The sequence below is a fragment of the Eleginops maclovinus genome, chromosome 14 (genome assembly GCF_036324505.1).
Source record: "Eleginops maclovinus isolate JMC-PN-2008 ecotype Puerto Natales chromosome 14, JC_Emac_rtc_rv5, whole genome shotgun sequence".
Classification (NCBI taxonomy): domain Eukaryota; kingdom Metazoa; phylum Chordata; class Actinopteri; order Perciformes; family Eleginopidae; genus Eleginops; species Eleginops maclovinus.
In genome coordinates, this window is record NC_086362.1 from 6210867 (window position 1) to 6227887 (window position 17021).

General features: G+C 45.6%; 1 protein-coding gene and 1 long non-coding RNA gene across 2 annotated transcripts; both read right to left on the bottom strand.

The window, feature by feature from the left end:
* Positions 1–302: 302 nt before the first annotated feature.
* On the bottom strand, positions 303–1524 carry LOC134876058 (uncharacterized). The gene is made up of 4 exons (XR_010167333.1): positions 1387–1524; positions 1170–1234; positions 928–1076; positions 303–834 (listed from the first exon to the last, which is right to left on the bottom strand). It is a non-coding gene; the product is annotated as an uncharacterized LOC134876058 (long non-coding RNA).
* A 1146-nt stretch (positions 1525–2670) lies between these two features.
* Positions 2671–9928, bottom strand: LOC134876303 (prestalk protein-like; the record flags this gene model as incomplete). The annotated part of the gene is made up of 6 exons (XM_063901292.1): positions 2671–3304; positions 4305–4426; positions 4629–4792; positions 4881–5377; positions 7982–8010; positions 8168–9928. Coding segments are annotated over 6 exons (3207 nt in total), but the record flags the coding sequence as incomplete, so codon positions are not given.
* Between the last annotated feature and the right edge of the window lie 7093 nt (positions 9929–17021).

A 17021-nucleotide genomic window follows, 5' to 3' on the forward strand; every position in this document is an offset into this window, starting at 1 on the left:
ACGATTACATCTTCAAATGCTTGTTTGATATGACCAACAGCCCACGCCCAATTATGTTCTGCTAAGTGTCATCCAAAGATCAGGTCAGCTTATTGATTGTTGGTTAGGATTCACACTGGCTAGTGGCTATTGTATGATTCTGGTGTAAAACTACCAATCAGGAAATTAGGATACAGGGTTCAATAGTTTGCAAGTCTCTAATGCCTCAATGGAAAAAAACTCTTCCCCCCTGAATTCACGATGCTATGATTTATCACCCACTTAAGACACTGTTAGAGTATCATAAATGATGACATCAATGGTTTATCATAAATAGTTTTGTTTTATTTTATCATTGTTATCAGATTATAAGGAAGATAGCGAGATAGATTGACAAAAGTAAAGGAAAGCTCTCAGGATACACATGTGATATAAATACACCTTAATATTACAATGTATGGGTAATTACACAAGATATTCTTTACAGTACAGTAATTAGTAACTCAACCTACAACATACAAGTGCTTTAGTTGTGTTAGAGCAAAGAACATTTAAATTCTATTGACCAGTTAAAATGATTTACTTTCCTAACCAAAAAGGTCTGAAAGGCTACATGTTGAAGTTATATTTGATAGATAGTTTCCATGAAGCTTCAAAATTTAGGACATCACGTCTCAGTTGTATTTTTCTTCTTCTGAGAAACAAATTCCTTTTCTTTCCAGTGATGGAAGTTATGTTGTGATTACAATTAAAAATGAAACAAAATGCCCTAATGCTGGTTTGACAGTAGCCATGACAACAGTAAGAGGCAGGATGCGCTGACAAGACTGATCTTGTGTCTTACTCCACTGGAAACTGTAAATGAGAAGAAAAATAATCATAGCATTATTAAAAGAAAAAGTATAATTTTTCATATTTCTGATGAAGTAGCACTCAGTATTTACTTACAGATGCCATTAACATTGATGGAGCTGCCTTCAATGTCGAAACCAACGACTGTTGAAGCTGCGTTGATCAAAGCGTTCGCAATCTGAGTGCCATTAGGAGCAGATGTGCTTACAAATTTAACGTCAATGATATTGATGATTGATCCGTTACTGAAGGAAAAGAAGAACATATATTGTTTGAAATTTCAGATTAAGGATCCTACTATTTATCATAACACTTGAAAAGTCAAAGTTTAAAAATACCTGAATGCAACAGCTTCCATTGAATTGAAGGACGAAGGGAATTCTCTTTTGAAAACAGGTGTAAGCTGTAGAAACAACAAAATGTGTTCTTATATTTTCAGCTTTACTCATTTATTTGATTGATCTTTATTGGTCTTTCATTGATTAATAATTCCTAATCATAGTATGGAAACTGTGGAGTAAGCTTCACATATTTTGAGTGGGTGCTTTAACTTACCTGATTCTTTATCATTTTAGCTCGATTTTTATAAGCAGCAGAAGATGGATTCAGCAAGTCACTTGTGAATGTGTCTTTAACAGATCTGAAAGTCACCCTTCTTGTTACAAGGGCTGTAGTAGTAGGTGCAGCAGTTGTGGGGGGCAGCAGTTTAGGTGCAGCGTTGTTCACCCAGGTTGTAGGGCAGCATTGGGGAGTGAAGCAGTTGTGGGAGCAACAGTTGTAAGTGCAACAGTTGTATGTGCAGCTGTTGTTGGAGCAGCAGTTTTGGGGGCAGCAGTTGTGGGAGCAGCTGTTGTGGGTGCAGAAGTTGTCGGTGCAGCAGATGTAGGTGCAGCTGTTGTAGGTGCAGTTGTTGTAGGTGCAGCTGTTGTTGGAGCAGCAGTTGTAGGTGCAGCAGTTGTGGGAGCAGCAGTTGTAAGTGCAGCTGTTGTGGGTGCAACAGTTGTAGGTGAAGCAGTTGTTGGAGCAGCTGTTGTATGTGCAGCAGTTGTCGGTGCAGCAGTTGTAGGTGCAGCTGTTGTAGGTGCAGCTGTTGTAGGTGCAGTTGTTGTAGTCACTGCTGTTGTTGGGGCTTCTGTTGTGGGTGCAGCAGTTGTCGGAGCAGCAGTTGTATGTGCAGCTGTTGTGGGAGCAGCAGTTGTGGGTGCAGCTGTTGTGGGTGCAGCTGTTGTGGGTGCAGCAGTTGATGGAGCAGCAGTTGTAGGTGCAGCTGTTGTAGGTGCAGCTGTTGTTGGAGCAGCAGTAGTGGGTGCAGCAGTTGTGGGCGCAGCAGTTGTAGGTGCAGCTGTTGTGGGTGCAGCAGTTGATGGAGCAGCAGTTGTAGGTGCAGCTGTTGTAGGTGCAGCTGTTGTTGGAGCAGCAGTTGTGGGTGCAGCAGTTGTGGGAGCAGCAGTTGTAGGTGCAGCTGTTGTCGGTGCAGCAGTTGTAGGTTCAGCTGTTGTGGGTGTAGTTGTTGTTGGAGCAGCAGTTAATGGAGCAGCAGTTGTCGGTCCAGCTGTTGTGGGTGCAGCTGATGTGGGAGCAGGAGTTGTAGGTGCAGCTGTTGTGGGTGCAGCAGTTGTAGGTGCAGCTGTTGTGGGTGCAACAGTGGTAGGTGCAGCTGTTGTGGGTGCAACAGTGGTAGGTGCAATAACAGTGGTAGGTGCAGCAGTTGTATGAGCAATAACAGTGGTCGGTGCAGCTGTTGTAGGTGCAGCTGTTGTTGGAGCAGCAGTTGTGGGTGCAGCAGTTGTGGGAGCAGCAGTTGTAGGTGCAGCTGTTGTCGGTGCAGCAGTTGTAGGTTCAGCTGTTGTGGGTGTAGTTGTTGTTGGAGCAGCAGTTAATGGAGCAGCAGTTGTCGGTCCAGCTGTTGTGGGTGCAGCTGATGTGGGAGCAGGAGTTGTAGGTGCAGCTGTTGTGGGAGCAGCAGTTGTAGGTGCAGCTGTTGTGGGTGCAGCAGTTGTAGGTGCAGCTGTTGTTGGTGCAGCAGTTGTAGGTGCAGCAGTTGTGGGTACAGCAGTTGTGGGAGCAACAGTTGTAAGTGCAACAGTTGTAGGTGCAGCTGTTGTTGGAGCAGCAGTTTTGGGGGCAGCAGTTGTGGGAGCAGCTGTTGTGGGTGCAGAAGTTGTCGGTGCAGCAGATGTAGGTGCAGCTGTTGTAGGTGCAGTTGTTGTAGGTGCAGCTGTTGTTGGAGCAGCAGTTGTAGGTGCAGCAGTTGTGGGAGCAGCAGTTGTAAGTGCAGCTGTTGTGGGTGCAACAGTTGTAGGTGAAGCAGTTGTTGGAGCAGCTGTTGTATGTGCAGCAGTTGTCGGTGCAGCAGTTGTAGGTGCAGCTGTTGTAGGTGCAGCTGTTGTAGGTGCAGCTGTTGTAGTCACTGCTGTTGTTGGGGCTTCTGTTGTGGGTGCAGCAGTTGTCGGAGCAGCAGTTGTATGTGCAGCTGTTGTGGGAGCAAAAGTTGTGGGTGCAGCTGTTGTGGGTGCAGCTGTTGTTTGAGAAGCAGTTGTGGGTGCAGCAGTTGTGGGAGCAGCAGTTGTCGGTGCAGCTGTTGTTGGAGCAGCGGTTGTTGGAGCAACAGTGGTAGGTGCAATAACAGTGGTAGGTGCTGCAGTTGTATGAGCAATAACAGTGGTCGGTGCTGCAGTTGTGGGTGCAGCTGTTGTGGGTGCAGCTGTTGTGGGAGCAGCAGTTGTAGGTGTAGCTGTTGTTGGAGCAGCTGTTGTGGGTGCAGCTGTTGTGGGAGCAGCAGTTGTAGGTGCAGCAGTTGTCGGTGCAGCAGTTGTGGCTGCAGCAGTTGTCGGAGCAGCAGTTGTGGGAGCAGCAGTTGTGGGTGCAGCTGTTGTGGGTGCAGCAGTTGTAGTTGCAGCTGTTGTGGGAGCAGTAGTTGTAGGTGCAGCTGTTGTGGGTGCAGCAGTTGTAGGTGCAGCAGTTGTGGGTTCAGCTGTTGTAGGTGCAGCAGTTGTGGGTTCAGCTGTTGTAGGTGTAGCTGTTGTTGGAGCAGCAGTTGTGGATGCAGCCGTTGTTGGGGCTTCTGTTGTGGGTGCTGCAGTTGTTGGAGCAGCAGTTGTCGGTCCAGCTGTTGTGGGTGCAGCTGATGTGGGAGCAGGAGTTGTAGGTGCAGCTGTTGTGGGTGCAGCAGTTGTAGGTGCAGCTGTTGTGGGTGCAACAGTGGTAGGGGCAGCAGTTGTAGGTGCAACAGTGGTAGGTGCAATAACAGTGGTAGGTGCTGCAGTTGTAGGAGCAATAACAGTGGTCGGTGCTGCAGTTGTGGTTGCAGCTGTTGTGGGTGCAGCTGTTGTGGGAGCAGCAGTTGTAGGTGTAGCTGTTGTTGGAGCAGCTGTTGTAGGTGCAGGTGTTGTGGGTGCAGCAGTTGTAGGTGCAGCTGTTGTGGGTGCAGCAGTTGATGGAGCAGCAGTTGTAGGTGTAGCTGTTGTAGTCACTGCTGTTGTTGGGGCTTCTGTTGTGGGTGCAGCAGTTGTCGGAGCAGCAGTTGTATGTGCAGCAGTCGTGGGAGCAGCAGTTGTAGGTGCAGGTGTTGTGGGTGCAGCAGTTGTAGGTGCAGCTGTTGTGGGTGCAGCAGTTGATGGAGCAGCAGTTGTAGGTGCAGCTGTTGTGGATGCAGCTGTTGTTGGAGAAGCAGTTGTGGGTGCAGCAGTTGTGGGAGCAGCAGTTGTCGGTGCAGCTGTTGTTGGAGCAGCGGTTGTTGGAGCAACAGTGGTAGGTGCAAAAACAGTGGTAGGTGCTGCAGTTGTATGAGCAATAACAGTGGTCGGTGCTGCAGTTGTGGGTGCAGCTGTTGTGGGAGCAGCAGTTGTAGGTGCAGCAGTTGTTGGTGCAGCAGTTGTGGCTGCAGCAGTTGTCGGAGCAGCAGTTGTTGGAGCAGCAGTTGTGGGTGCAGCTGTTGTGGGTGCAGCAGTTGTAGTTGCAGCTGTTGTGGGAGCAGTAGTTGTAGGTGCAGCTGTTGTGGGTGCAGCAGTTGTAGGTGCAGCAGTTGTGGGTTCAGCTGTTGTAGTTGCAGCAGTTGTGGGTGCAGCAGTTGTGGGAGCAACAGTTGTAAGTGCAACAGTTGTATGTGCAGCTGTTGTTGGAGCAGCAGTTTTGGGGGCAGCAGTTGTGGGAGCAGCTGTTGTGGGTGCAGAAGTTGTCGGTGCAGCAGATGTAGGTGCAGCTGTTGTAGGTGCAGTTGTTGTAGGTGCAGAAGTTGTAGGTGCAGCAGTTGTAGGTGCAGCTGTTGTAGGTGCAGTTGTTGTAGGTGCAGCTGTTGTTGGAGCAGCAGTTGTAGGTGCAGCAGTTGTGGGAGCAGCAGTTGTAAGTGCAGCTGTTGTGGGTGCAACAGTTGTAGGTGAAGCAGTTGTTGGAGCAGCTGTTGTATGTGCAGCAGTTGTCGGTGCAGCAGTTGTAGGTGCAGCTGTTGTAGGTGCAGCTGTTGTAGGTGCAGCTGTTGTAGTCACTGCTGTTGTTGGGGCTTCTGTTGTGGGTGCAGCAGTTGTCGGAGCAGCAGTTGTATGTGCAGCTGTTGTGGGAGCAAAAGTTGTGGGTGCAGCTGTTGTGGGTGCAGCTGTTGTTTGAGAAGCAGTTGTGGGTGCAGCAGTTGTGGGAGCAGCAGTTGTCGGTGCAGCTGTTGTTGGAGCAGCGGTTGTTGGAGCAACAGTGGTAGGTGCAATATCAGTGGTAGGTGCTGCAGTTGTATGAGCAATAACAGTGGTCGGTGCTGCTGCAGCTGTTGTGGGTGCAGCTGTTGTGGGAGCAGCAGTTGTAGGTGTAGCTGTTGTTGGAGCAGCTGTTGTGGGTGCAGCTGTTGTGGGAGCAGCAGTTGTAGGTGCAGCAGTTGTCGGTGCAGCAGTTGTGGCTGCAGCAGTTGTCGGAGCAGCAGTTGTGGGAGCAGCAGTTGTGGGTGCAGCTGTTGTGGATGCAGCAGTTGTAGTTGCAGCTGTTGTGGGAGCAGTAGTTGTAGGTGCAGCTGTTGTGGGTGCAGCAGTTGTAGGTGCAGCAGTTGTGGGTTCAGCTGTTGTAGGTGCAGCAGTTGTGGGTGCAGCAGTTGTGGGAGCAACAGTTGTAAGTGCAGCTGTTGTAGGTGTAGCTGTTGTTGGAGCAGCAGTTGTGGATGCAGCCGTTGTTGGGGCTTCTGTTGTGGGTGCTGCAGTTGTTGGAGCAGCAGTTGTCGGTCCAGCTGTTGTGGGTGCAGCTGATGTGGGAGCAGGAGTTGTAGGTGCAGCTGTTGTGGGTGCAGCAGTTGTAGGTGCAGCTGTTGTGGGTGCAACAGTGGTAGGTGCAGCTGTTGTGGGTGCAACAGTGGTAGGTGCAATAACAGTGGTAGGTGCTGCAGTTGTAGGAGCAATAACAGTGGTCGGTGCTGCAGTTGTGGGTGCAGCTGTTGTGGGTGCAGCTGTTGTGGGAGCAGCAGTTGTAGGTGTAGCTGTTGTTGGAGCAGCTGTTGTAGGTGCAGGTGTTGTGGGTGCAGCAGTTGTAGGTGCAGCTGTTGTGGGTGCAGCAGTTGATGAGCAGAGATGAGGTGTACTTTCTACACTAGCTCATGTTGATTATATTTGATAGATAGTTTCCGATGAAGCTTCAAATTTAGGACATCAGTCTCAGTTGTGACAGTTCTTCTTGGAGAACAATTCCTTTTTCCAGGATGAAGTTATGTGGTGTTACATTAAATGAAACAAAATGCCCTAATGCTGGTTGACAGTAGCCTATGAGCAACAGTTAGAGGCAGATGCGCTGACAAGACGTGATCTTGTGTTTACTCCACTGGAAACTGTGGGAAAAATAATCATAAGCATTATAAAAGAAAAAGTATAATTTTTCATATTTTGATGAAGTAGCACTCAGTTTACTGTCAGAGCCATTAACATTGATGGAGCTGCTTCAATGTGAAACAACGACTGTTAAGCTGCGTTGATCAAGCGTTGCAATCTGAGTGCATAGAGCAGATGTGCTTACAATGTAACGTCATGATATTGATGTGATCCGTTATGAAGGAAAAGAAGACATTATTGTTGAAATTTCAGATTAAGGATCCTACTAGTTATCATAACACTTGAAAGTCAAAGTTTAAAAATACCTGAAGCAACAGCTTCATTGAATTGTAAGGCGAAGGAATTCTCTTTGAAAACAGGTGTAAGCTGTAGAAACAACAAAATGTGTTCTATATTTTCAGCTTTACTCATTGTTTGATTGACTTTATTGGTCTTCATTGATTAATAATTCCTAATCATAGTAGGAAACTGTGGAGTAAGCTTACATATTTTGAGTGGGTGCTTTACTTACAGTCTTTATCATTTAGCTCGATTTTTGAAGCAGCAAGATGGATTCAGCAAGTATGTGAATGTGTCTTTACAGAAAGTACCCTTTGCAGGCGTGAGTAGGTGCAGCAGTTGTATGATTTTAACAGTTGTATGGGAGAGTTGTAGATTTAGCAGTTGTGGTGAGGGAGTTGTAGTTAGCGTTGTGGTGAGGGAGTTGTAGATTTAGCAGTTAGGTAGGGAGTTGTAGATTTAGCAGTTGCGGTGAGGGAGTTGTAACTGGACTTGTTGTAAGATATATAAAATTGTTATAGTCACATGCGTGTTGTTTCTTTTTTGATGAAACTTGCAAGTTTTACAGAGATGAGTCAATATGTTGTGGGTTACAGCATTTATAACATCTTTGTTGTCTGAATTTTCTTAGAAGTTTCTAACACGTCAGTTGTATTTACAAAATGAAAAACGATAGTACTGTACAACACTAATTATAGTGAGTTTTCATTTCATTTACTTCATTTGTAGCTAAACTTTTGTAGTAGTAGCCAAGCATGTGCAGAATGTATTGATGCCTTTAAACATTGTTAGAGAGAAACAATGTTTGTGTTCACATTTTGACGAGCAGTTGATATTTGAAGGTATTGATGGGATTCCACAGCTTTAAAGTTTGGAATACATCATTCTGTGGGTTCAGCAAAGTTGTTTGAACAACCCCATTGTTAGTTGTCCACTGGTTGTAACGGTGTTAACATCCAGTGATATGGAAATTAAAGAAACGTGTACTTGTCGTTGATTAATTTTTATTGAAATCCACTGAGTTAACATGGATAATTTTTTTACCTGAGCTTTTTGACTTTGCAGTGATGTGGTACAAATTGTATGGTTTGTAGGTTGCAGCACACTGCAAAAGAGCAACATGGAGTTTGTCAAAACTTGTAATTTCAGCTTGTATACAAAAATAAATTCACCGTGATAGAGTCGTTTCTAAATCTTGTATTGCGGGCTTGTTGTCATCAAAAGCATTAACATATGGTTTCCAACAGCTGCTTTGAGTGTACGTGGTGCAGCAGGTGTAGGACCAGCAGTTGTGGGTGAAGCAGTTGTGGGTGCAGCAGTTTTAGGTGCAGCAGTTGTAGTTGCAGCTTTCGTGGGTGCAGCAGTTGTAGGCGCAGCAGTTGTTGGTGCAGCAGTCGTGGGTGCTGCAGTCGTGGGTGCAGCATATGTTTGGTGCAGCAGTTGTGGGTGCAGCAGTTGTGGGTGCTGCAGTTGTGGGTGCTGCTGTTGTGGGTGCAGCTGTTGTGGGTGCAGCAGTTGTGGTCGCAGAAGTTGTTGGGGCTGCAGTTGTGGGTGCAGCAGTTGTGGGTAGAGCTGTTGTGGTGCATTAGTTGTAGGGGCTTCAGTTGTGGGTGCAGTTGTTTGTGCAGCAGTTGTGGGTGCTGCAGTTGTGGGGCAGCAGTTGTAGTGCAGGTCTTGTGGGTGCAGCAGTTGTGGGTGCAGCAGTTGTAAGTGCAGCTGTTGTAGTCACTGCTGTTGGTTGGGGCATCTGTTGAGGGTGCAGCAGTTGCCGGAGCAGCAGTTGTAGGTGCAGCTGTTGTGGGTCCAGCTGTTGTACGAGCAGCAGTTGTAGGTGCAGCAGTTGTGGGTGCAGCAGTTATAGGTGCAGCTGTTGTGGGTGCAGTTGTTGTTGGACCAGCAGTTGTTGGAGCAACAGTTGTAGCTGCAGCTGTTGTTGGTGCAGCTGTTGTGGGTGTAGCAGTTGTAGGTGCAGCAGGTGTGGGAGCAGCAGTTGTAGTTGCAGCTGTTGTGGGAGCAGTAGTTGTAGGTGCAGCTGTTGTGGCTGCAGCAGTTGTGGGTGCAGCTGTTGTGGGAGCAGCAGTTGTAGGTGCAGCTGTTGTGGGAGCAGTAGTTGTAGGTGCAGCTGTTGTGTGTGCAGCAGTTGTAGGTGCAGCAGTCGTGGGTGCAGCTGTTGTGGGTGCAGCAGTTGTGGGAGCACTAGTTGTAGGTGCAGCTGTTGTGTGTGCAGCTGTTGTAGGTGCAGCAGTTGTGGGTGCAGCTGTTGTGGGTGCAGCTGTTGTCGGTGCTGCAGTTGTGGGTGCTGCTGTTGTGGGTGCAGCTGTTGTGGGTGCAACAGTTGTGGTCGCAGCAGTTGTTGGGGCTGCAGTTGTGGGTGCAGCAGTTGTGGGTAGAGCTGTTGTGGGTGCAGCAGTTGTAGGGGCTTCAGTTGTGGGTGCAGTTGTTTGTACAGCAGTTGTGGGGTGCTGCAGTTGTGGGTGCAGCAGTTGTAGGTGCAGGTCTTGTTGTGCAGCAGTTGTAGGTGCAGCAGTTGTGGGTGCAGCAGTTGTAAGTGCAGCTGTTGTAGTCACTGCTGTTGTTGGGGCATCTGTTGAGGGTGCAGCAGTTGCCGGAGCAGCAGTTGTAGGTGCAGCTGTTGTGGGTCCAGCTGTTGTACGAGCAGCAGTTGTAGGTGCAGCAGTTGTGGGTGCAGCAGTTATAGGTGCAGCTGTTGTGGGTGCAGTTGTTGTTGGACCAGCAGTTGTTGGAGCAACAGTTGTAGCTGCAGCTGTTGTTGGTGCAGCTGTTGTGGGTGTAGCAGTTGTAGGTGCAGCAGGTGTGGGAGCAGCAGTTGTAGTTGCAGCTGTTGTGGGAGCAGTAGTTGTAGGTGCAGCTGTTGTGGCTGCAGCAGTTGTGGTGCAGCTGTTGTGGGAGCAGCAGTTGTAGGTGCAGCTGTTGTGGGAGCAGTAGTTGTAGGTGCAGCTGTTGTGTGTGCAGCAGTTGTAGGTGCAGCAGTCGTGGGTGCAGCTGTTGTGGGTGCAGCAGTTGTGGGAGCACTAGTTGTAGGTGCAGCTGTTGTGTGTGCAGCTGTTGTAGGTGCAGCAGTTGTGGGTGCAGCTGTTGTGGGTGCAGCTGTTGTGGGTGCTGCAGTTGTGGGTGCTGCTGTTGTAGGTGCAGCTGTTGTGGGTGCAACAGTTGTGGTCGCAGCAGTTGTTGGGGCTGCAGTTGTGGGTGCAGCAGTTGTGGGTAGAGCTGTTGTGGGTGCAGCAGTTGTAGGGGCTTCAGTTGTGGGTGCAGTTGTTTGTACAGCAGTTGTGGGTGCTGAAGTTGTGGGTGCAGCAGTTGTAGGTGCAGGTCTTGTGGGTGCAGCAGTTGTAGGTGCAGCAGTTGTGGGTGCAGCAGTTGTAAGTGCAGCTGTTGTAGTCACTGCTGTTGTTGGGGGCTTCTGTTGAGGGTGCAGCAGTTGCCGGAGCAGCAGTAGGTGCAGTTGTTGTGGGTGCAGCTGTTGTACGAGCAGCAGTTGTAGGTGCAGCTGTTGTGGGTGCAGCAGTTATAGGTGCAGCTGTTGTGGGTGCAGTTGTTGTTGGACCAGCAGTTGTTGGAGCAACAGTTGTAGCTGCAGCTGTTGTAGGTGCAGCTGTTGTGGGTGTAGCAGTTGTAGGTGCAGCAGGTGTGGGAGCAGCAGTTGTAGTTGCAGCTGTTGTGGGAGCAGTAGTTGTAGGTGCAGCTGTTGTGGATGCAGCAGTTGTAGGTGCAGCAGTTGTGGGTGCAGCTGTTGTGGGAGCAGCAGTTGTAGGTGCAGATGTTGTGGGAGCAGTACTTGTAGGTGCAGCTGTTGTGTGTGCAGCAGTTGTAGGTGCAGCAGTCGTGGGTGCAGCTGTTGTGGGTGCAGCAGTTGTGGGAGCAGTAGTTGTAGGTGCAGCTGTTGTGTGTGCAGCTGTTGTAGGTGCAGCAGTTTTGGGTGCAGCTGTTGTGGGTGCAGCTGTTGTGGGAGCAGTAGTTGTAGGTGCAGATGTTGTGGGTGCAGCAGTTGTAGGTGTATCTGTTGTGGGTGCAGCAGTTGTAGGTGCAGCAGTTGTGGGTGCAGCGGTTGTCGGAGCAACAGTTGTAGGTGCAGCTGTTGTAGGTGCAGCTGTTGTTGGAGCAGCAGTTGTGGGGGCAGCAGTTGTGGGAGCAGCAGTTGTAGGTGCAGCTGTTGTGGTGCAGCAGTTGTAGGTGCAAGTGTTGTGGGTGCAGCAGTTGTAGGTGCAGCTGTTGTGGGTGCAGCAGTTGTAGGTGCAGCAGTTGTGGGTGCAGCAGTTGTTGGGCTGCATGTGTTGGTGCAACAGTTGTGAGTGCTGCTGTTGTGGGTGCAGCAGTTGCTGGGGATGCAGTTGTGGGTGCAGTTGTTTGTGCAACAGTTGTGGGTGCTGCAGTTGTAGGTTCAGCTGTTGTGGGTGTAGTTGTTGTTGGAGCAGCAGTTAATGAGCAGCAGTTGTCGGTCCAGCTGTTGTGGGTGCAGCTGATGTGGGAGCAGGAGTTGTAGGTGCAGCTGTTGTGGGTGCAGCAGTTGTAGGTGCAGCTGTTGTGGGTGCAACAGTGGTAGGTGCAGCTGTTGTGGGTGCAACAGTGGTAGGTGCAATAACAGTGGTAGGTGCTGCAGTTGTATGAGCAATAACAGTGGTCGGTGCAGCAGTTGTGGGTGCAGCTGTTGTGGGTGCAGCTGTTGTGGGAGCAGCAGTTGTAGGTGTAGCTGTTGTAGGTGCAGTTGTTATAGGTGCAGCTGTTGTTGGTGCAGCAGTTGTGGGAGCAGCAGTTGTAAGTGCAGCTGTTGTGGGTGCAACAGATGTAGGTGAAGCTGTTGTTGGAGCAGCTGTTGTATGTGCAGCAGTTGTCGGTGCAGCAGTTGTCGGAGCAGCAGTTGTATGTGCAGCTGTTGTGGGAGCAGCAGTTGTGGGTGCAGCTGTTGTGGGTGTAGCAGTTGTAGGTGCAGCTGTTGTGGGTGCAGCAGTTGATGGAGCAGCAGTTGTAGGTGCAGCTGTTGTGGGTGCAGCTGTTGTTGGAGAAGCAGTTGTGGGATCAGCAGTTGTGGGAGCAGCAGTTGTCGGGCAGCTGAGTTGTTGGAGCAGCGGTTTGTTGGAGCAAACAGTGTAGGTGAAAAAGCGTTGGGGGTGCCCCAGTGGTAGGTGCAATAACTTGGTGGGGTGCGGGCATTTGTAGGAGCAAATACGGGTGGTCGGTGCTTCATTGGGTTTTTTGCAGCTTTTGGGGGTGCAGCTGTTGTGGGAGCAGCTGTTGTGGGTTGGGTTTTGGTTGTTGGGCAGCTGTTGTGGGCAGCGGGTTGTGGGAGCAGCAGTTTTGGGGCCCGCTGTTGTCATTGCAGCGTTGTGGGTGAAAGCTGGGGGGGGTTGCGGTTGTTTTTGGGAAAGAGCTTTGTGGGTTGCGGGGTTGTCAGGGGCAGCAGTTTGGGTGGGGCTGTTGGGGGTGCAGGGGTTGGGGGCCAGCATGTAGGTGCAGCTGTTGTCAGTGCAGCATTGTGGGTTCCAGTTTGTTGGGGTGCAGCTTTTTTGTGGGGGGCGGATTTGTTTAAAATCCCAAGCTGTTTTTGGGTGCAGCAGTTTAGGTACAGCTTTTTGTGGGTGCCCCGGGGTTTGGTGAAATAACATGGTGGGTGCTGCATTTTTGGGTTTCTGTTGGTTTAGGTTTGTTTGCGGGTTGTGGGGCAACATGGAAAGGTTAAATAACAGTGGTGGGTTTGCGCATTTTGTAGGGGGTGCGGGTTTGTAGCTACGGGCAGTGAAAGGAGGTGCATTTTTCTGTGCAGCATTTTGTGGGTGCACCCTGTTGGGGGTTGAAAATGTTTGGGGGAAAGCAGCAGTTGGGGGGCAGCTGTTTTTGGAGCACTGTTGGGGTGCAGCTTTGGGGGCAAAAGTTGTGGGTCCGGTTGTTTTTTCAGCATTTTGTAGGGCAGCTTTTTGTGGGTGTATTTGTTGTTGGGAAGCAGCATTTGGGGGGCAGCATTTGGGGGGGCCACGGTTGTGGGTGCAGCTGATGGGGGAGCAGGTTTGTGGTGCAGCTTTTTGTGGGCCCCAGCATTTTGTAGGTCCCGGGCATTTGGGGGTTTGCCAGTGGTAGGTGCAATAATAGGGGTGGGTGCTGCTTTTGTAGGAGCAAAAAACAGTGGTCCGGTGTCCCAGTTGGGGGTGCACCCGGGTTGTGGGGGGAAGCTGTTGGGGGCACTGTTGTAGGTGCGGGGTTTTTTAGCACTTTTTGTTGGGGCGCGTTGGGGGAAGCAGTTTTGGGGGGGGAAGCGGGAAATTTTTGGCTTTTAGGCAAAACTGTTACAAAAACGAAAAGGGTTAAAGAGCCCAAAAATTTATCTTTGGGGGAAATATAAAAACTTTAAAATGGCACATTGAGTTGGGAAAACTTTAATCGGGAAATTTAAAGGAAACCCAAACCCAATTACTTTAATTTTTAAGTAACCCCAAATTTCCACTTTTGCTATTTCCCCAAATCTCTAAGAAAAGGTTCCATCTTTTAAGCTTTTTTTTAAATTTGAATTAAATTGTCATAGGGGGTTTTACTTTTTTGGCTTCTTAGTAAAAATTTCCTTTACCCTTTGTTTTAGGGTCAATTTTCAGAAAAAAGGGATCTTTAAAATGGGAAATCTTTTCAACTTTTTTTTGGGCATGTAAAAAAAAAAGATTACCCCCAAAAACTGAATAAGAAAAAATGAAGCATTTAGGTTAAATTCCTTTTAAATTTGGGAGATCTTTAGGGTCCCTAATTTAATGTTCAGTTTTGGGGATTTTAAAATAAAGGGGAACCCTGTCATATAAAAAGGCGGGTTTTTTTTGGGCCAAAGTTTTCCCCCCCTTTTTTTTTGAAAATTTTAATTTAACCTTTAACCCCTAACAACTACCAAAAACCCCCGCTGGGCCCCCCTTAAAGGAAGGAACATTGCGACAAAAATGATTGTTTTTAAAGGGGTTTGGTAAAAAGTGATACAGTTTTCGTTACTTTGTTTTTGACATTTTTTTATCATTACAAGAACTCCACCGGGAAACCCCATGTTGTTTGTTTTTCCCGCTTCCTTTTCCCCTCTTTAAAAACAAAAGTTAAATAGAAAATTTCATACAATCGGTTTATCATCAACAGCTTTCCCATTAAAATTTTAGGGGAAAATTTATTTGAACCGTCTGACATCCTTTTCCCCTTTTCCCTTGAAAATTAAAAAAATCAAGCAGGGGGATATTTTAAATCACCCAAAATTTGGAACTCCAACCCTTTTCACTGCAGTAACTGAACTGTTAATTACTTTTTAAGTAAAGGCCCCCAAAAGACAGGGATTTGGTTTTGGGAGGCTTATTACCAACAAATACATACAATATGGTTTTCCCCTCAAATAAAACATGTTCCATCCCATATAGATGGGTTTGGGAAAAAACTTTTTTTTCCGTGAAAAGTCCCCGGTGTTCATTTTCAAATTTTTTTACGGGGGGGTTTTCGAAAAAATACTTGAACAAACATTGGGGCACTTAAAAAAAAATATATATATATATAAAAATATATTTTTATAAAGGGTTTTGTTAAAAAAAATTAATAGGGCAATGACCCGCTATACACCCCAACATACACACACCCACACACCCACCCCACACACACACAACACAAAACACACCACAAACCACACACACACACACACCACACACACACACAACAGCTTTTTGACAAAAATTGCATATTTAAAATAAAATTTTGCACTTCCCCCTCTAAAAGGCAAAGGGGAAAAGGTTTTAAAATCCTCTTTCTTTTCTGAATTTAGTGTACCAAATGATCAGGTTTTCTTTAGTTTTTGGTATCTTTTTTCAGGTCTTGATCATTTTTAAAACCCCTCCCCCCTTTTTTACATTCTACATCACCAAAGTTTATATTGGGATGAAAAATGGGTTTATTTACGTGTCGCAAAGGCATGTATTTTTGAAAGTTTTTTACACCTCCGCAAACACACCCCCAAATATCAGGATTACTGTGATAGGTTCAGTCCCGGCGTTTCTTTGAAAAATTTGGAAAAAAAAAATTTCTTTTTTTTTGGGGGGCGGTTTGGGCCCTTTTAAACGTATTTAAGGGGGAAAAGGGAAATTTATAATGTATGCCAAAATGGAAAAGCCCCCAATTTTTTTTCTGCAAGCTTTTCAAGCAACAAAAAAGAAAGGATTTTTAATTCAAAAAAAGGGAAAATTGTTTTAAAGTTTATGAACAAACTTTAAAAAAAAAAACAGTATATTAATTATTAGCGGGGGGGGGAAAATTTTTTAATGGGATTTTCAAGATGTGTTTATGACTTATATTTTATGCCACTTTTAAATTTTTACATTTTTAACCTTTTTCATTCAGCCTCAATTTTAATTTTAAAAAACAGAATTTTTAAAATTTAAAAATTTAAATTTTATTGGGAATTTAAAGGGACAAAACATTTTTTGGTTTTTAAAATTTTCTTAAAGGGTTCAACCTTTTTACAAGTTTATTTTTTTAAAACAACTAATAGGGTTTGGGAAAACAGCCTCAAATTATTTGTTATTTTTTTAAAATTTTTTTTGTTTATTTGAATTTAAATTTTTTTCAAGGGGATTAATTTGATTAAAGTGATCCGGACAGAATTTAAAGGGGGAAAAAGGAAGGAAAATTTTCTTTATAAAAGTTAAAGAATTTGGGTTTAAAGTTTCTTGAAGTTTTTCTTAAATTAAAATGAATTCCCCCATTTTGGGGTCAAAAAGCTTCCCAAAAAATTCTGGGGGTTCAAAATGGGGAAACCCTTTTTTTGCTTTAGATCTGGGGCGTTCTGACAGGGAAAACGGGCAAAAAGGCATATTGGTTTAGGGGCCTTTTAGCTAACAAAACCAAAAATCAAATTATTAAGACCTTTAAACTTTTGTTTTTCGTTTTCCCTGCCCCAGAGGTTTTCTATTTTTCTTTTATTTCCCTAAACCCTATATTTAAAAAATGTCCCAAAATGGAAAAAAATTTAAAAAGGTTTTTAGAAACCCAAAAAATAACCATCTTTCATAAGGGAAAAAATTTTTTCTAAAAAAGTTGTTTTTTTTAAAAGAAAAAAGGGGTTTTTGGGGTTTTTGGGTGTATTACCAAGGATGACTTTTTAAAAATTTCCGGGGAAAAAGGGCGGTATTTTGTTGGAATAACCTTTTTTCCCAAAAAAAAAACCCTTCCCCTTTTGGGGGTATCTAAACTGTGGTTTTTAAAAACAGCAGTGTCAGTGAATAACCGTTCTTTAACTACAGTATATTGCTTTTTTCTATATTGACAAAGTTAAACCCCCCCAAAAAATTTAAAAAGGAGACACCCAAATTTTTAAAAAAAACCAAAGTAACAAAAATTACAAATATACGTAACGCATGGGGCCCAAATTGGGCATCCCCACAACTCAAACTTCAGGGCCCAGTTTAGCTTATTCCCCCCCTGGAAAACTCTCTCCTTTTTTAGTTGATTGAAACTTTTTATGAAAAATTGTTTAAAAAGGGGTTGATTTTGTTTCCCCTTGCCATGGGTTTAACCCTTTTTTTTTGTTTCAGGGGCAAAAAAATGGGATTTTTAGGGTTTTGGTTGCCCCAATTTTTAAAATTTACTTGACTTTTTTAGGTAATTTGGGTGCAGTTACTGTAATGTAACAATAAAAAAACCTTTAAAAAATTCATAATTAAACTGTGCACAACTTCGGTACTTTCAGTTTAATGCACTTTTTATTCCAAAGAGTAATCTGGCTCTCAGCATTGATAGTTAGCATAGGATCTATAGCACATGTGTTACTCTACTCACTGTATGATAAAATAGAGGTAATATGGCTAAACATTTTTGAATGTTTTTGAATAGGGCTGCATCTGCCAATTATTTATTATTATTATTTCTGAGATTTCTTTCATCAAAAGGTTTATAAAATGTCAGTAAATAATGCAAGGTTTATACAAGTTCCGAAAGCAAAATCATAGCAATAAAGTATCACAGATAATGAAATAAATATATATATACTGTATGTATTTTTTAATTATATTTATCGGATCATTAGGAAGACAAGAAAAGAAATGGAGAAAAACAAGGCAAAGCTCTTTTTACATGTATGAATGATAATGTAAATACACCAAT